Below are 19557 nucleotides of genomic sequence, written 5' to 3' on the forward strand. Positions count from 1 at the left end.
GTGAGTTTTTTTGTTACATATACAACAACAACAACGCCTTATCCCACTAGGTGGGGTCGGCTACATGGATCAACTTCCGCCATAATGTTCTATCAAGTACCATACTTCTATCCAAACCATTAATTTCGAGATCCTTTTTGATAACCTCTCTTATAGTCTTTTTGGGTCTTCCTCTGCCTCGAATTGTTTGTCTTCTCTCCATCTGGTCTACTCTCCTCACTACAGAGTCTACCGGTCTTCTCTCTACATGCCCAAACCACCTAAGTCTATTTTCCACCATCTTCTCTACAATAGGCGCTACTCCAACCCTCTCTCTAATAGCTTCGTTTCTAATTTTATCCTGTCGAGTCTTACCACACATCCACTGCAACATCCTCATCTCCGCTACATATAGCCCAGTAATATGGATTTACATATACCACTACTGCCATTTCTTTCATTCTAGATCTTGAAGCTTGATCGAAGTGAGTTTTTTTAATACATGAAACCAAACCCACCTAGTAGAAAACGGCATTTGTTGTTCTAAATCCCGCTGTTGTTTAATATGCCCAAAACTGTATTGTGGCTTCGTATCTTGCAGTTAAAAATACAATAACTTGAGTATTCTTTATATTGGAAAGCTATATTAATAATTAATTTTAATCGGCAAAGAACTGCGATTGGTTTGAATTGCAATGAGAACGTACACTTCTCTCGCAGATTTTGTTATTGCTATATGTGAAGATTTCGTCCTGCCCTTACATTATTACAATTTACAAGGGTCTTTCTCGATTCAAACTGTGCTAAAAGGTACTTTCTCTTCTCCCTCCTAGATGTTTGGTGTCATTTCTTTGTTATGTTATGACCTGTGGCACCTGTTGCATAAGTCATTCTTTACTTTTTATGCAGGTAGCACTGTCCGGTAATTTCCTTGCCGCAGACATAAATTGATGAAGTTACGTTTCGTTTTCATTTTTTTCATGGGGAACGATATTATAGAGTTTTTAGATAATACGGAATTGTTAGTTGTACATTGTCTTGTAACTGTTGTTAAGGGTACCATTATTTTGGGTATGCTTAGGATGGACAGCTCTCCTACAGTATTTCTTTTTCCTCGTTTTGTATTTGTATTATCTTTGTTGAGGATTTCTTATCCTCCAATCTTTTGTACTTATCTATTTTTTCTTTCTGTAATTAAATTTGTTGAGGGTTTCTTATCCTCCAATTCTTAAAATTTAAAATTCCTCATTAAATTCTCCAATCCAAACATACTCTAAAAGACATTTGAGAAAAAGAATAGTGGTTTGCTTTCAAGAAAATGGGGCCATGTCAGGGAGGTCTATATAGCTAGCTAAGAACAGGAACAAAAGTGGTCAGAGATATGGTTTTGTTAAATGCAAAGGCGTATCCAACGTCAAGCAATTTGAGAGACAGTTGGATAATCTGATTGTAGGTAGCCTTAAACTACACGTGAATCTACCAAAACATGAAAGGGAAGACGATGAGCATCTACGGGATAGAGAGAGTGACAGGGCTACATCTGGTGGACGAGACAAGGGTAAGGCAGTCATGGCGCAACCCCATTGTCAGCCTAACAAGGGATGCGGGATGTAGGCACATCAACAAAGCGAGTTGATGACGGTGACGTTGAACAACACAGGCGAGATCACACAAGTAAACAAGCGTATGCAAAAGTGGTAGCTAACGGAGGAAAACACGCAACTTAGAGGTGGCAACCAAGAACATTCAGGAATGCTCAGAAGTAGATTGCGAATAATCAGACTCGTTCAACAATTTCATTGTCAGTGCCTATGGAGAGCAAAGCATGGCTGAAAAAGGCTTGGGTTGGCCATTTACAAAACTTAGCAACGTTCAACAGACTTGAGGAGGAGCTCATATGGGATGGCGAGGAGGAGATTAGACCGAAGTACTTGGGTGGCGATATGGTACTGCTACTGAAAGCAGAAACTTTGTGCAAGGAATGAGTTCATAATGGATTATCTATGTTCCACTCGTTGCAGAAATGGAGTTCAGAAATGCACACTAGCTTTAGACTAGTCTGGATAATGTGTTGGTGCATTCCAATACACGCCTTGGACATGGAAAGTATCAAGAAAATTGCAGAAAGCGTAGGAGAGGTAGTCGAGGTAGACGAAGAGGTGGAAGATCTACAAAGAGTTGATCGGGCAAGAGTCCTCGTCAAGACACCTTGGTCTCTGCTCATCAACCATTTGGTTATGACTAATATCAATGGTGAAGAATTCGTAGTGAAGATTGTGGAGGAAACTTGCTATAGTTTCCGGAAGTACACATGCGGAAAATTGAACTTCTTGGACTCGTTGGAGAAGATCTCTTCCAGGGAAAGCGAGATCGGGCCAGATGCAGCATTTGTCTGTTCGTAGTTTGATGGCAAAAAAACTATGGTGGGTGGCGGCGAAGGAAGATCGGAGAGCGAAGATGGACGTTAATCGAAGACCAGTGGCGGAGAAAGAAGGTGACATCGGCACGAACAGCGGGGAGGGTGGAGACAGAGATTCTCTGACCATTGGTGATGGCCCAACCAACACGTTAACCTCAGCCAACCAAGGCACCACATTCATTCTTGGAAAGGCCCACTGAAACACATGGGTAGGCACAAATTGAAGGAAGCCTAGCAAATGTCAAACATGCTTTCGGCGATGAACAGGAGCTTTCACCTATGGAATAGGAAAAAAGGGTTGATAGAGACAACAATTTGCAGAAACACATGGTGGAAGATGAAGTCCTTTTTTGTAAACAAAGTGATCGAAGGGAAATGGAAGCATGTAATGATAACAAGGAGACCCACAAAAGTCAAACAAATTTGAATTAAAGGGGGTTAAGGAGGTGTACAGTTACCTAACTCAGGAAAAGGCATCAACTTAAAACATGCCCTCTCAGCAGAGGACGTGGTTGACCAAGACCAGATGTAAGAACTGAACTTGGGCCTAAAAATAATGGGCCTCGATCAGTATGGCATGTTTACAAGAGGACAAAAAAATACAAAGGGGGAAATGGGACTGATGTGGTAGGAGGAGAAAAAGAAACCGATGAAGTCACCAACCTTTGTAAAGACATTGGAAATACTGATATTGGACCAATAAACTTTTTAAGGCCTATTCTCCTACTCTAGATGGATGAAGTGGTCTAAAAGAAGTTGCTACGTAGGATGCTCATGCGAAAGGGATGAATGCTGAAGGTTCAAGTTCAAGCTCAATATATAAGAGCCCGAGAAGCTGTGAAGCAATGATGGAGGCTGCAAGTACATGGGAATTGGCTAAAAACATAGGAACCAGTTTTGGGAACGAAGAAAATGAATTGTTGTCCAGAATGGTTGTTTTAGATGGAAGAGATAAATCTGAATTTAAGAAGCTGGGAAGAAGGGTGGGTGATCAATGAAGATAGTTACCTATAATATTAGAGGTTTGCGGAGGGGTATTAAATGGAAAGCAATAAAGAAATTGGTAGTGAAAGAGCAAGGAGATATGTTATGTCTACAGGAAACTAAAAAGGAAATGGTGGACAGAATTGTGTGTTAGGCTTTATGGGGGGATTCCAAGGTGAAATAGGCAGCTAATCCAACAGTGAACAGTGTTGGAGGCATCTCGTGTGTATGAAGTGAATCATCTTTTGTGCTAGAGAAGGAGGTTATTGGTAGATGGTTCATTTTACTAGAAGGAACTTGGAAAGGTGATGGCAAAAAAATCACTATTGTAAATATATATTCCCCTTGCTATGCAAATTTGAAAAGAAACTCGTGGGGTCAAATTAAACAGCTAAGAAGTGCAAGTCAAAACAAATTGTGGTGCATGGTTAGCGATGTCAACTATGTAAGGAGACAATCAGAACAAGTGGGAACTAGCCAAACAGAGCAAGGAAGGGGGATCATGACGGAATTTAATGACAAGGATAGCAGACCTAAAAGTTGAGATGTGCCTAGTGTAGGTTGCAAATACACTTGGTATATCCCAAACGGGACTGTTAAAATTCAATTGGATAGGGTTCTTGTCTCTACTGAATGGTTTTCTAAATGGAATGGAAAGTACCCAATTCATATTGGATAGGAATTACTCAGACAACTGTCTAATCCTACTGAAATCAATCATTGTTGACTGGAGTCTGAAGCCTTTCAAGACTCTAGATTGCTGGTTTCAAGATAAATCTTTTAGGAAGACAATTTATAATTGTTGGAGAGAGAGCTCAGTACAAGGGTGGGGAGGTTTTGTATTAAAATAAAAATTGAAGTTGCTGAAACAGAGATTAAAGGTGTGGAACAGGGAGCAATTTGGGGATATTCAGCAGAAGCTAAAGTGGGTAAAGGAAAAACTCAATGAGTTGGAAAAGAAAGGGGAGGATAAAGACCTGACTGAGGTGGAAATCAACTGAAAAAGGAGTTGTAGGAGAAAGTATGGGTGGCAACGCACTCAAAAGGATCCATTATAAGCCAAAAAGCAAGAATAAAGTGGTTAAAAGAGAGGGATTGCAACTCTAGATTCTACCACATGACTGTAAATTAGAAACAATGCAAAAACATGTTAAGGGGGATTTTTATTGGCGGTTGTTGGGTAGAAGGGCCAAATAGAGTAAAGCATGAAGTCAAACAGTTCTTTTTAAGAAGATTTGCAGAATCATCATTTGAGAGACCAAGGTTGGATGGTGTAGAATTCAAGACCATTAATTAGGAGGCAAATGCAAAATTAGTGGCCAGATTTAAGGAGGATGAGGTAAGGGCAATTGTGTGGGAATGTGGGAGCTCCAAGAGCCTAAGACCTGATGGACTAAATTTAAGTTCGTTAAGGAATTCTAGGACGTAATGAAAATGGATGTTTTGCATTTCTTGGTTAAATTTCATGCAAATGGATGCTTTCTGAAAGGCATTAATGCATCCTTATTGGCTTTGATTCCAAAGGTACAAGATTCACAAAATTTAAATGAGTATAGACCTATTTCTCTGATAGGTTGTATCTATAAGATTGTCCCAAAATTCCTAACTAGAAGACTCGAGAAAGTCATGGCTACCATCATTGATGAATGACATAGTGCCTTTATAGATGGGAGACATCTCTTAACAACGTAATGATTGCTAATAAGGCTTTTGATGAAGCAAAAAGGGGAATGAAAAGATGTTTAGTCTTTAAAGTCGAGTATGAAAAAGCATAGGATTTTGTATGCTGGGATTTCCTCATTTACATACTGAGGCGGATGGGGTTCTGCGAGAAATAGGTGATGTGGATTGATGGGTGTCTGAAGTAATATTCTGTCTTAGTCTTGGTGAATGGATGTCCCACTGATGAGTTCTTTTCTCAAAGAGGACTTAGGCAGGGGGATCCATTAGCCCCCTTCTTATCAACATTTTTGTTGAAGGTCTAATGGGTCTGATGCGGGAGGCACAAAAGAAAAATTTGTTCAAAGGTTTCCTGGTAGGCAAAAACGGGGTGGAAATCAGCATTCTTCAATAGGCTGACAACACAATATTATTTGGTGAAGCGACCATGTCCAATGTGAAGACAATCAAAGCAATGTTAAGGAGCTTTGAGTTGGTGTTGGGGTTGAAAATAAATTTCACTAAGAGCAGTTTTTGGGCATTTGGAAGATCAGATTAATGATCAAGTCCACCACAGGATGCCTTAATTGTAGACTCTTGTCTTTGCCTTTTTCTTACCTAGGAATCCCCATAGGGGCAAACCCAAGGCATAATGAGATATATGATCCAATTATTCCTAAGCATGAGAGAAAACTTTCAAAGTGAAAACAAAGAAACTTATCTTTTGAGGGAAGGGTGACCTTGATAAAGTCAGTCCTTAACTCAATATCTATTTTCTTATTTTCCTTTTTCAGGGTACCTAAGAAGGTGGTGGATAAGCTGGCATGGCTACAACGATAGTTTCTTTGGGGTGAAGGAGAGGGTCAAAAGAAGTTGGCGTGGGTGAAGTGGGAGACAATATGTCTCCCTAAGGAGAAAGGTGGTCTAGGGGTGCGGGATTTTGCGTCTTTTAACCAAGCATTACTCGATAAGTGGCGTTGGAACCTGCTTCATCATATTGGCGATTTATGGGCAAAGGTTTTGATGTTGAAGTATAGGGGATGGAAAAACTTAGATGAGGCAAGGAGGAATCACAAGGAGTTGATATGGTGGCGAGACTTGTGTTTTGTGTGCGGTTCTGAGGGAAAAGGTGGGTGGCTTAATGAAGGTGTGAAGTGGAAAATAGGATGTAGGTCGCAGGTAAATTTTTTGGAAGATAGGTGGAGGCAGGATAGGTTATCTTTGATGGAGAAGTACTAGAGACTATATTGTATATCTTGACTACAACATCACACTATTTAGTAGATGGGCTTCGAGGTGGGGGAATTGTGGGAATGGAATTTTGTGTGGCGGAGAATGATGCCAGAAAGGGAGATGGAACTAGTAGCTAGCTTTATGGAGGATATTAAGGAGTTGGGGGTTCAGCCTAATCAACAAGACAAATAAATTTGGAAGTTGTACTCAGTGGGAAAGGGATATCATTTGCTTAATGAAGTTGTGGCGGATGAGAACGAAGACAAGGCATTCAAACTAATTTGGAAAATGAAAATTTTAAGCAAGGTAGCACACTTTGTTTGGAGGTTGGTTAAGAGTAGACTACCAACAAAAGCAAACCTAAGGAGAAGGAATGTGCAGCTAGATGACTACCATTGCCCATTTTGTTCGTGTCATGAGGAGGAAGCGTCCCACATATTTTTTGGCTGCCAAAGAATAATGCCTTTATGGTGGGAGAGCCTTGCATGGACAGAGGTTGTAACTGTGTTCCTTGCATCACCTAGGAAACACTTTCTACGACATTCATACTGTAAGGCATCAGGAATAGTCCAAAACAGATGGTGGATGTGGCGGGCTGCCCTCACGTGGTGCATTTGGAATCATAGAAATAGAATTGCATTCTCAAATGACAATTTTAATGGACAGAAATTGATGGAGGATGCAATTTTCTTCTGTTGGACGTGACATAGATATTTAGACAATGACTTAAAGCTGTCACTCTACTTTTGGTCCAATAATATTAAATCTGGATTCTTGTATAGGGGAGGGATTAGACCATAGATACTTTTTGTAATGGGTATTCCAGTGTGCCCAGAGATGGGGGTTATGGTATTCTAATATCTCAAGTATATTTTGATTCCATAATCTTACATAGATAACACACAAACTGGGATATGCAGATATTAGTACTACTTGTACTGATTTCATACTTAAAAGATCAACCATGCAACCATAATGTTTGATATCATGCATAATTTTGTATTGTTTTGCCATATGATCAAAATACCATCTTGCTTTATCTACCAAACCCTTACGACTACAAGCAATCAAAACACCAAGGAATGTCACCCCGATTTGGCCTAACTGTACAAAGCCTGCTTTCCATCTTTGAAAACAATTGCAGATCTTCCTCACAGTAACCATGGACATCCAAACCAACAATCATAGCATTCCAACAACTAACAGTTTTTATCCTCTCTCCATGAAGGAGTTGTGCTTGGAAGTTTGTAGGAAGAGGGAATGAGCATGGAAGAGGTTTCCCATTGGAGAAAGTGCAGAAAAGAAGATTAACTTGACAGTGAAGGGAAGGTGAGAGTGAAGGCTAGCTTTGGTGATAATGGATTGAACTTATTTCAGTTCCAACATGGAACAAAGGTGTTGAACCATGCAGCTTATGCGTGAATATGTTCCTGACATTGGTTTCGTGGTGTTTCACTGTCACTGCTAGTATTCATATGATCAACATATTAAGAATGCGTTGGTTATGGTCATTTAGGGATGTGAGGAGGTTTGGAAGAGTCTTCAGTTTTCGTTAGGGACAAATGATCAAACACTTGATGAGCATTTCTGTATGGAAATGTCACGAGTAAATTATATTCTTTTTATATTCTACATCACTTTCCAGCCTTTCTATTTGTTTATTCTCATAAATTTAAACATGGCTTAACTTTACAAATCGTGCTGAAGAGTGTTTAAATCTAGTAATTAATTTGTAATTAAATGATAATATAAAATCTCTATGTTATTAGTATTTTCAATTAAACTGTTTATTAAAAATGATAGTAATGAATATTTTTTTATTCTTGCATCAACGATATTTGAGCTGACTTTGTGCAAATGAATCTAAATCACTCTTTATCCTTAAGCTGGCTCTAATAATTTTTAATCATAAATATTATACTTTATTATAAGAACATAAAGAAAAAGATATGAAAAAAAGAAATATAAAAAAAAAGCGAGAAAGAAATATAAAAGATAAAAACGAAAAAGGATAAAAAAAAACATATTTAAATGGATACAAAATACTAGAAAAGAAAAAGTGAGAAAGAAATATTTCTTCAATTTTTTTCCCATTTCAGAAGGAAGAAAATAAATAGGTCAAGTATAAAGCAGATTCCAGTATTACTAACCGTGAAAATGGTCTGGCTAAGGCCCATGCAGGCCAAGGGAAAGAAAGCCCACAAGACCAAAGGCCCATATCATAACGCCTTTAGAGCCGAAAACATCCACAGGGCCTTGTTAATTAGGGTCAGCCCATGGATCCTGAATTTTAAATTTAAAAGACTTTTTTGTTCACTTTTTCTTCTTATTATCATATTGGTATAAAATAGACGAATTGGGATCGATCTGGCCAGCCCATTGGGCCAAATAGTGAAAATAAAACAGTCTAGACTTGGTTTATATTCTTTCAAGTTGAAATTTCTTAGGACCAACTCAACTCTATGTCAAGCTGTTGGCCACCAAGCCTATTCGAGTCAATTTAAAAATAATAATAATAAGGGTTAAAAAATTGATTATAGGTAAAAAAAAATCAAAGGCAATAAATTATTTATTATGTATTTATTTCGACTAACTAGTATTGGTAAAGTCATTTAAATTATGTTTAATAAATACCCAAATTAATAATATTGCTTTGGGGTTGTTACTTCTTATGGACATTTATTTTATGTTTAATGAATATGTTTTGTCCTTTTAAAAAAATATAAATTGTAATTTAAAATTAAAAATTACATTAATGATTTATTATATTTTATTTAATATTTATTATATATTACTAATTAGGCTAGCCCAACCCGAATCCATTTGATCTGTCAGGCTATATGGGTCAACCAAAAAAGACTTATTTCTATTCAAACTATCTTTTTTAGTCCAGTGTAACCCTAACTGTGGGTCGAATAGGTTGATCCATCAAAACAAATCCATTTTGTTTGCTCTAGTACAAAGTAATATTGCAAACTATTGATTCCAAGCCACCTATCGCAATGAATCAACAATTCAAAATGTTTTTCTTGCGTATTCTTGAAAAATCAATGTTTATATATAGGTGTAGGAAGATTTGTTTGGGAAGTAAGAAGTTCTATTGAGATCTCTTCATCGGTAAAGAATTGTCTATGTGAAAACACAGAAACAAAAGATTGATCTTTAAATAGGAAAAAAAGTGAATTTGCGGGTCCGAGATGAATTGGCTTATTCGAAAAAAGCCCTATTCTTTGAAAGTGATGACTAATTTTCATTATCCGTGAACGCATACAATATATATAAATTAAACTATAACTAAAATTGATAATAGATAAGTATTTTTTCATAAAAATTATATTTCACCCCTTAAAAATATTTTAGACTTAGATAACCAATTTTTATCATTTTATTTTATCAACAAAGTGTTAGTTTGTAATTTGTTAAAACATTAAGTTTTGTAATTTTGTTAGCAAAAATGATCAAATTCGTGCAACTTTTTTTTTCTCTTAATCATTGAAATAATCTTACATCTCCAATTTTTATTGTGATAATAAATAAATGTTATGTTAAAAATATTAGTATCATTAAAGAAAAAAATGATAGTATTTAATAATCATCACAAATGAAGTGAATAAAAAAAATAAGCTAATTTCTCTCCCTTGTTTTAACCTTAGTTTTAGTTTGTGTTTTGTTAAAATTAAACCGAGTATTTTCTTTCTTCAACTAATACACCAATCAATCTCATTATTTATTTATTATAAATTTTAATTATATAAAATAAAATTTATTCTGTTTAATGTACGGTCTAAAATACTATTTATTAATTATTATGACGAGCGTGGCTGAATGAGAGAGAAGCTGGTTGGTTGCTATTTATACTTAAGAGAAAGAGCGCACGCACCATCTCTCTCTGTTTCTTCAATTTCTGCAGTCGGCAACTCTTCCCTTTCTCTTGAAGCTTCTATTCTGTGCTGTTGCTGAATCAGAATGGTTCGTGCCTTCTTTTTCCCCTTTCTTTCTCCCATAAGATTTTGCGTTGCAACACGATTTTAGTTTCCTTTGCTTTCCTTGATTCCTAGGTCTATCTCCTCCCCCAACGCCCTAATTTCCTTATATTTTGTAGTGGTGATACTCTGTGTCCTTCGATGAGGACTGCTATTGGCTGAAAATTTGTTGCTATTACTGTAGAATTGTTGATTTATGCTGATTCATGTGGTAGATGGTTGTTCTGTTAAATGTTAATTTAATTGAGTATTAGTTGCGTTTTCTGGACTGTGGAATCAAATGGGAAGGGATGAAATTAAATTGTTGAGGAGTATAAAATAAAAATTTGGATTCTGGCTTGTAGGGAAAGAAGGTCATCCATGTACATGTATAGCTTGTAACATTTTGAATATTGCAGGATGGTGCTGTGTTGGCATGTACAGATGGAGCAGTTCTTCCCGTCAGTCAAGTGTTTGATGCAATTAGAGAGCTTGGGAATGGAGGGCTTGAGCAATGGGATCCTCTTGTTCTTACTTCTGCCTCACTCTTAAGTATTTCTCCCGCTCCTTTGACTGTATTTCTGTTTGCGCTTTAATAATCTATCATTCTATGCTGCTGGTTGTTCCAGTAGAATATGCGTCACTCTTAAGTAATTCAAGTTTTGCTAAATACCTTTTTTCTATTTATTTTTTATTTTTCTTTATTTACGGTAGTAGAAAATAAAGGGAATTTAGGTAAGAAAGGATACTTACTTGCTGTTATACTTATGCATTGTTTTTACTTGTTAGATGTTGCATATTTGTGTGAGTTTATCTTTCTTGCTTCAGCATGAATTTATTTTGTATAACTTATAGCCCAGTAACTTGTGAGTAAGGATGTGATGTCTTTTCTTCTTCTTTGTCACTTGCCCAGATTTTTTCTTTGTTTGCCTAGTTTATCTGCAACAATAAAAGGGGACAAAGTTCATTGTTTTGCCTTAGCTACTTCAGTTTTGGATCTTTTAAAGATCACTGGTTCAACCTTTAGTTTGGAAATGAAATGCCTGAACTGTGAGAAAACTGGAAATAGCCATTAGCCAGTCCTTCCTGTATTTTGTCCAATTCCTTTAAACATATGTCAACCCCATAGTTATTGTTTCTAGGAAGAAGTTGGATGGAAGTTTCTATTTCCCTTACAAATGCTCGATTTTTCATTTTGTGCATATATCATATTTTATTGTATTATAGCTGAAGAGACAATTTCTTATCACCTATTTTGCAAATTTCAGGCAAGTTGCCTGTGGATTCTTCCTCTGTTGATTTTGTGATTTTAATCTGGCTGTCAATCGATTGTCCTGTGGATCAACTGATTCAAGAAATTCTTAGAGTGTTAAAAGTAGATGGTACAATTCTTATTCGCAAGTCATCTCAGTCTGCTGTGGGTTCATTTGATAAGGTAATAACAGCTTAGATTGTGCCTGAGTGTGTATTGTTCTACTGCATGATCTGATTATTCCCCCCATTGTCCTTGCAGATAATATCTTCTCTTGAGAACAAGTTATTGTTGGCAGGGTTTACAGAACCACAAGTTTTACAATCAGCTGGGGTAAGTTTTATTATCTGGTATCTGCCTGTGTCATCTCTATTCATCATTTTTGTATTGTTTTCTTGTGTTTGGTCTGTTGTACAACAGAATACAATAGAAAATTGTTAGACAAGTTGAATAATAGGCTGACATGTGTCTTGAAACCCACTCTACTAGTATTTTCAAGTTAATGATTTTTTCATTTTTAACACGATCAATAATTTCAGCTAGATTTTTTTCCTTTTTAAATCATGATTTCCCCCTGTTCCTTCTGGCATATTTGTCTTCCCATTGCCTGTTGAGTGGAATATGGGCCTTGAATCATCAGAAGTCTTTTTTTTTTTCCTAATTAACTGCTGGGACCATGTTACAAATTCTAACTATCAACATGCTTTGTATTGCACATAGATCAAAGCTAAAAAGCCTTCATGGAAAATTGGTTCGTCTTTTGCGCTAAAGAAGGTGATTAGGAGTTCACCTAAAATGCAAATTGATTTTGATTCAGATCTGATTGATGAAGATAGTCTTTTGACTGAAGAAGATTTAAAGAAACCCCAGCTTCCACCTGGTAAGGAACAGTTTTAAGTTTCTGTTTCTCAACTAGTATTCTGTGTGATATTGGGCTCTTAGCTGTCATGTTTATGCTATAGGTGATTGTGAAATTGGGAGCACAAGAAAAGCCTGCAAAAATTGCACCTGTGGGAGGGCTGAAGAGGAGGAAAAAGTATTGAAGTTAGGATTGACAACAGAACAGATTGATAATCCTCAATCAGCTTGTGGCAATGTATGTGTTCTGTTTTTTCGTTTACAATATGCAGTTTGCTTATGCTTTCTAAGGCTGTGTTCAATAAGAATGTCTAAAATTGATTAGAGTTATGGTCATTGTGACTACTATCATAAGAGCTACAATTCTCTTGCAGATTGTGCGATATATTCTTTGTGAATAGTTACCCTCTATTATGTCAATCTATCCTCTAATACTATTTCAGATTTTTTTCCTCCCATAATTGGCATTGATCTCAAAGTTGTCTTTGGTCTGCAGTGTGGGCTAGGGGATGCTTTCAGGTGCAGTACCTGCCCTTACAAGGGACTGCCTGCCTTCAAATTGGGCGAGAAGGTATTTTCTCTCCCTCTCTCTCTCTCTCATCAACTGTTTGGTGTCATTTCTTTGGTATGGGCGTCATAAGTCATTCCTTATTTTCACGCAGGTTGCACTGTCCGGTAACTTTCTTGCTGCAGACATATAAATGGATAAAGTTGCGGTAACGATTTGTTATGGGAATGGTATTATATAATTTTTTATTTAGTATGGAATTGTCATCAATTATGTTAATGCTAGCAGAACAATTCATCAGAGTTGTTTTGATACAATTTTACGTATGACAACACGAGGGATTCGAGTTTTCCGGATATTATAGAGCTGCAATGTCATTGTCTCTTCCTCTCTTCTATTTTCTTGATAAAATCATAAGCATGAAGACAGTGTTCTTGTCAACCAACTTATAAATTAAAGAGTAATCACATAAAATATTGCATAGTGTAAAAAACTTAAGGTTGCAGTCTTGCAGAATGTATGAAATATTTAAATAAATATTTCGAATAGAATTGCTTTAGAAAAAAATACATTTAATTATAAGTACTATTAATGAATAAATGGTGTATATAAGAAAAGTACTGCTATTAATTATAGCAAATTATTTAATTATAATTTATTTTTATTTTAGTTTTAATTTTGATATATTGTTATTGTAAATTGTAAAGTATCACTTTCATATTTAAATTTTAATTCTTAATCTTGATTATTTTGTTCAGATTTTATTGATTGTAAAGGGCTGTCGTAATGCAACAACATGAGTCATGTTTGAATCATTCACTAGTTGGAACAATGAGTCATGTTTGAATCACATGAACTCGTATAAATTATAGTAGCATGAATAGATGTATAAATATATTAAAAGATGCAATTGTGTCTCAATTGTAGGGCAGGAGGTTTTTTTGCATGTGGATCATAGTTGTGAAATCTGGTTAGGTTATTGACCCGGTCGAGGTAGTGGATCAGTGAGTTAATGGTCTAATCGGTGCATTAATAATTAGTCTGATTTGATCTGGTCTATATTAAAAAATATAAAATTATATGTGTATATATTATATATAAATATATAACTAACATTATTTGATTAAGAAAAGTTAATTCATAATTTCATATTCTAAAATTTAAAGTAACAATTGAAGTATTAAAATTGATAACACAAGTGAAGTGTATTAGTAATAAAGAGAACATAAATAGTAATTACCTAAATTAAAACACACAAGTCCAGTTTTTCAGTAAACAAAATGAGAAGTCTATTTTTTCAATAAACAAAAAGAGTGCAAATAAATTTTCTGCATTTCTATTTTTTTTTAACGTACACAACCTAGTCCGAGTTTTTAAAAGGGTTTCCACAAAACAGATCTGGTTTGGTTGGACCATCTCGAGTCACATACATGAGTGGTCTAATAGTGAAATCGGTCCAGTTATGCCACCAAATCCCTATTGGATGAGTCTAATCAACGGGGTCGAATCAAATTTTACAATTATGATGTGGACTTTACTATTGTAGTATGAGAGATGTATACCAAAAAGGTGAGTGGAAAAAGTTAAAGGACTATGTTAATTTATTTTTGATATATCATAGATTCGCTGGAGCCAACACTTAATTAGGGACAATGTACGTATAAATGAGCACTATTCTATTCACAAAGTATCATTTTTGCCAATAAATACATGGAGGGTAGAAAGTTATACAATGGAAGAAACAAATAGAAATGTTGTTCACGGAGAAGCACGTTAGTATTTCTTCCTGTCTCAATTATAAGTAATAAATGGTTTTTTTTATCTCAAATATAAGTAAATTTTACTTGCCTATTTTTATTTAATGAAATTTTCTTCAAAATATTTTTCATTTAATAAGATTAAAATATTTTTTATGTTTGATATTAAGTTTCAAGATAGTTTAAGAAAACTGTTTGTTTTTTTAATTAAAAATAATACTATTTAATAAAATTAACTAATCTTCTTTAAAAGTGTAAAATATGTCCTTTTTTCTTCTTCTTATAATAAAGATCATACTTTGAAATCAAATTAAGTATGATCACTTTATAAACGGAATTCACGGGAGCATGCTCATCCAGATGTGCCCCATCATGATTAAAAATAATTTTTCTTCAAAGATGTTATCTCTCATTCATTAACGAATTTTAAGGTAATTATTATGAAAATTAATAATTTTTTTATATATAATGATGTGATTAGTTGATGATAAAATATATTTAACTAATAAGATTAGATCAAACAAAAGAGATTATTGTTCATGCTTCGACGAATGAAAATATTTTTAGAAAATAAAAAATAAGGACAAATTTTGTTGTTGAAAATAATAAAATAATTTTAAAAATGTCCTGAAAATCGCTATGTTGTTAACTTGAATTTTAAAATTTGATTTCTTGTTGTCATTTTATTGGTTTAAAAAAATATGTTAATTTGTTACCTTAGTCACAATTTATTGATTTTTGGACTATAATGAGTGACAATTACACTTTTAAAAATATTTTTGTCATTTTATTTTTAGGGACTAAATTAGTTGTGTCTCATTTTTTAAGCATCAAATTAATCACTTGCCAACAAAAGAAAAATATTTAGATTGTTAATAGATACATAGATATCAATTACTACCCCAAAAAATACTACACCTATATCCTTTTCAAGTGTCTTATAATTTTTTTCTTGACAAAATCTTGTATTATTTTTATAAAAAAATACAATAAATTTTCATAAAATAATTTTAAAGTTTCTTATCATATTTTTTTTTCATTTTTACTTCACAATAAATAAATACTAGTGATAAAAGTGTGAACTAATTCAAGTTAGATGATAAATAAGGATATAATTAACAAAAATATTATTTTAAACTTTGAAAATGACAAATAAATAAATAAAATTACAAAATCAACAATTAAAAAGAAACAAAGTAGTAAGTACAACATAAAATTATGTGAGCGCTATGTTGAATACAAAATTTGTGTTAATTTTCACTTCAAAATTGTTTTTAACAAAAAATAATTTTCTGTTAAAAATAATATATATATATATATATATATTATTTTACTTAAAATTAAATTTTAATAAAAAAATCAATTTACAAAATTCCCATCACTCAATTCAACATCAAGAGGGGGGAATTTTTTAAAATATTTATCTTTTATTTGGATTTCTATAGATAAAAAAAAAAAAAAAGAGGGAAGGAAATGATATTTATTTCGACCTAACAAGGAAGATGAAGTGTGCTGAAGGGGAAGAGGAAGAGAGCAGAAACTGGAGAAGAGAAGCCATAAAAAAATCACAGATCTAACCAAACTCCGATTTCGATTCCGATTCCGGGTACGTTCTCACTCGCATTTCGCTTATTTGATCGATAACTTTTTCAAACGGTGTCGTTTAAGCTACCGCAACCCGTTGTGTTACCACTCCACGAACGTCCCTTTTTGTTTGTGTGGTCTTCAATTGTCTGTCACAAACATAGAGATGTTGTATCTGTGGCAGAATGTATTAGTTTCGTATTCATTGTTTCTGTGCACTTTGAACTTTGTATTGATTTTCTGCTCCTGGACTTAATATTGTATCATTGGGATATTGTTTATTTGATGGTTGGATTGATTTTTCGCGTCTGGACTTTATTGGGATATACTTCGAGCTTCGGTCATTGTTTTTGTTTGATCAAGATTTTGGATTATTTTGAAGCTTTCAAAATGGTAGAAATGCTTATTTTGATTAAGACTGCATTAAAGTTTTATTACTGCTGAGTTGTTTTCTGGTTCTTCATTACTAAATCTCAATCGCAAACGCTTTGTTTGATGCTGGTTAGGAATAGACTACCAACAAGAGCAAACCTAAGGAGAAGGAATGTGCAGCTAGATGACTACCATTGTCCATTTTGTTCGTGTCATGAGGAGGAAGCGTCCCACATATTTTTTGGTTGCCAAAGAATAATGCCTTTATGGTGGGAGAGCCTTGCATGGACAGAGGTTGTAACTGTGTTCCTTGCATCACCTAGGGATCCAGAGAGCTCCATTTGCGGTGCACGCCGTTCTGGAAGTCTTCGATTAGGGTTTCCCACTCCTGAGTTGTAAGAGGCTTCGACGGTAGTGGCGCCGCCGCTTTCTGCGCCATGCCGTTCACGCGGCGTAATTGCTCTTCACTTACTTCAAGAAGATACTAACACACGCACGCACGCAAAATACAACACGTGTTTCACTCACCAGTGCCGGTCCGGGTTTTTGGTCCGGACCACATTTTTCTGGCCCGGCCCATTTCCTTCTTCGTTCAGCTTAATGATTTTTTTTTTTCAATTCCCAAATTAACGCCACAACTCTCTTTCTCAGTTCAATTGTCTTGAATTGTTGCTTGACAAACTAAAAAGCCTCTTTTCAGGTGCATTCTGCTGCTTAGATTTGAGCATGTGCGTAGATTTAGTGTAATTTCATCATGTTAATGTTCTATTCTAACACGTGTGTTTGGATAAGTGGATGCAGTATTTTGTAGAGAGTTGTGTATTTTTTTTTCCTGCACACAAAACTAGGTGAATTTTCACTTCAACTGGTCCATGATGTTCTATTATTATACAAATTAAATTGTTCATGTTTTCTGCATTCCAGGAAGCATTGTTGCAAAAGCTTCTTATCATTCAATCAGAGTGCTGCTATTCGTTTAAGATATTTTTCTTTAAACTGAAATCGGTGTATCCTTTGGTGCTGTGGGAAAATAAAATAAAAATTATTCTGTCCACTATTTGAAGTTCTATGCTTTAGAAACAAACAATTGCTACTCTACACAGACAAACATTTTGTGTGTTTCAAGGAACATGAGTCAAAGAAATTATTCTTTTTGCTCAATTTGGAGACTACCTGTTAGTTGGTGTGGTGTTGTGCTATGTTAGTTGTTGTTTGGTAATAATAAACAGTAGCCATTTTACTAATGTCTAGGTCCAAGAGAATATGTATTGTTGGATTTGAATACATGTACTTAAATTAAGATTGAAGGGAATAATGTTCCCTCGCCTCAATTGTATGCAGGCTGACCAAAAAGTTAGTTGTTTTGGAAAGCTTAGGAGCATAAACATGGAAGAATATAACAAGAGCAGCGTGAAGAAGGCAAGGTTGAACTCATTGCTGACAACCTTGCTAGATGATCCTATACTTTCTGATGTCCCCAAGAACCCAACTTTTGCAGATGTTGACACTCTCATCAACCTTGAATTGGGTAGTGCCATGCGCATTTCTGTCCTGAAATTGGATGGAACTACACTTGGTAATACTTGCATTACTATTCACTATTGCAAATTGAAAATTTTAAGCTATGATCTCTCTCACTAGTTATTTTGGTGGTGTAAGATGTGATAGTGATGAATTCAGCGACAGTCAAGGATTTGAAACTTGCCATCAAGAAGAAGGTAAATGACATGGAACAATCCAGCATGGGTCACCGCCATATTTCCTGGTGAGTTACAGTTTTCTTTTTCTCTCTATTCCATCGCCATTACTCCTTTCTCAAAAACAAGAAAGAAGTTAGTGAACCACTTTGCCGTGTTCCAGAAGCTACTGTTCATTAGAATAGCACTTAAAGTCAATGTTACAATATTTTATTTGATAGCAATAGTTCATCTCTGGAAATCCTGATTTTGTGCCAACTCAGTATTACAAAAACTTATGTAATTGTAGGAAGCACGTATGGGCAAATTATTGTTTATCATGCCATAACAACAAGCTCCTAGATGATAATGAAGCACTTCAAAATTTTGGTGTGCGGAATAATTCTCAGGTTTGCCTTTTGTGTTCTGCGTTCAAATTGATTTTGTATCTCTTCTCAGCTAACTCATTTTCTCTACATTAGTTTCTTTTTCCAATATTGGAATTTTAAGCATCACATATCCTTAAAAGGATCGTTCTTCCTATGGCATTGTTTTATTATACTCATTCTCGTATTTATGTTCAAACAAGTCTCCAAAAAAGCTATTGATAACCCCTTTTTTCAGAAAAATATATGGTTTGCTTGCATCTTAATTTGTTACATCATGTTAGCAAATAGGGCATGTCATTTCAAATAGAATTATATTGCTTAGTATAAAGAAATCTAGAATTTGAGTTCAAGAAATCAGTCCCTTTTCTATTCTTGTGTAATGGTATTTCATTGTTGAGTGTTATTTACAAATCTATGTTTAGTTTTTCTTGCCTTGTCCACTTATTGAATGACATCTTTAACAGAGTGTAATTTTATGGTATTATATTCCTGTGCAGGTTCAATTTGTCTCCTATGTCATGACAAAAGAATCTCGGAGGCACTCGAAGAGGAGAAAGCATCGTTTTTTTCATGGCCTTAATAAGCGTTCCTGATCAAAATGATGAATGATAGTAATTAAGGGGTCTAGATTAGTTCATTGATCAGGGTGTGTGAGCAAGAGTGACTTTAGAATTACATCAAATACCTTAAATTTTATGAAATTGAAATTCTATGAACTTATTCTTACATTTGTCCATATAAGGTGAGTTGGATAATTAAAAGAAAAAGAAAAACGAAAAATGTTGTGAATTATATCTTCTCTCCTAATAACAACTAACATTCCAACAAATTAACTTTTTTTGGATAAAAAAAAAACCTTACATGTGTATGTGTAAGTGATTGTAATGTTCACGTTCACAAGAGCTTAGAGGTACTTTTGTTACAA

At 34.9% G+C, this 19557-nt stretch overlaps 2 protein-coding genes and 1 long non-coding RNA gene across 9 annotated transcripts; all 3 read left to right on the plus strand.

Moving 5' to 3' along the window:
• The first annotated feature begins 333 nt into the window (after window positions 1–333).
• On the plus strand, window positions 334–1213 carry LOC114376153. The gene is made up of 2 exons (XR_003658917.1): window positions 334–789; window positions 889–1213. It is a non-coding gene; the product is annotated as an uncharacterized LOC114376153 (long non-coding RNA).
• An 8879-nt stretch (window positions 1214–10092) lies between these two features.
• Window positions 10093–13249, plus strand: LOC114376145 (anamorsin homolog). Its single transcript, XM_028334093.1, has 8 exons — window positions 10093–10243; window positions 10656–10788; window positions 11505–11671; window positions 11750–11821; window positions 12209–12368; window positions 12451–12584; window positions 12843–12917; window positions 13009–13249. Exons 1-8 carry the CDS (start codon window positions 10241–10243, stop codon window positions 13045–13047), a joined length of 783 nt encoding a protein of 260 aa, XP_028189894.1. The 5' UTR covers window positions 10093–10240; the 3' UTR covers window positions 13048–13249.
• A 2839-nt stretch (window positions 13250–16088) lies between these two features.
• On the plus strand, window positions 16089–19368 carry LOC114376147 (U11/U12 small nuclear ribonucleoprotein 25 kDa protein-like). 7 transcript variants are annotated; one of them, XM_028334103.1, is made up of 6 exons: window positions 16089–16217; window positions 16702–17020; window positions 17909–18143; window positions 18227–18332; window positions 18554–18653; window positions 19130–19360. In XM_028334103.1, exons 3-6 carry the CDS (start codon window positions 17954–17956, stop codon window positions 19223–19225), a joined length of 492 nt encoding a protein of 163 aa, XP_028189904.1. In that variant the 5' UTR covers window positions 16089–16217; window positions 16702–17020; window positions 17909–17953; the 3' UTR covers window positions 19226–19360. The 7 variants fall into 7 exon arrangements, with proteins under 7 accessions (XP_028189904.1, XP_028189905.1, XP_028189903.1 ...); XM_028334104.1 differs by lacking the exon at window positions 16702–17020; XM_028334102.1 differs by lacking the exon at window positions 16089–16217 and having other exon boundaries at window positions 16977–17103.
• Window positions 19369–19557: the final 189 nt, after the last annotated feature.

This window comes from Glycine soja, chromosome 11, assembly GCF_004193775.1.
Source record: "Glycine soja cultivar W05 chromosome 11, ASM419377v2, whole genome shotgun sequence".
NCBI classification, from domain to species: Eukaryota; Viridiplantae; Streptophyta; class Magnoliopsida; order Fabales; family Fabaceae; genus Glycine; species Glycine soja.

Coding starts and splice junctions, on each gene's coding strand:
- LOC114376145 (XM_028334093.1), top strand. Junction 10,789..11,504: donor TACTTCTGCCTCACTCTTAA/GTATTTCTCCCG, acceptor TGCAAATTTCAG/GCAAGTTGCCTGTGGATTCT. Junction 11,672..11,749: donor CTGTGGGTTCATTTGATAAG/GTAATAACAGCT, acceptor TTGTCCTTGCAG/ATAATATCTTCTCTTGAGAA.
- LOC114376147 (XM_028334098.1), top strand. CDS start 17,882: ATGTTCCCTCGCCTCAATTGTATGCAGGCTGACCAAAAAGTTAGTTGT. Junction 18,333..18,553: donor GGTCACCGCCATATTTCCTG/GTGAGTTACAGT, acceptor ATGTAATTGTAG/GAAGCACGTATGGGCAAATT. Junction 18,654..19,129: donor GTGTGCGGAATAATTCTCAG/GTTTGCCTTTTG, acceptor ATTCCTGTGCAG/GTTCAATTTGTCTCCTATGT.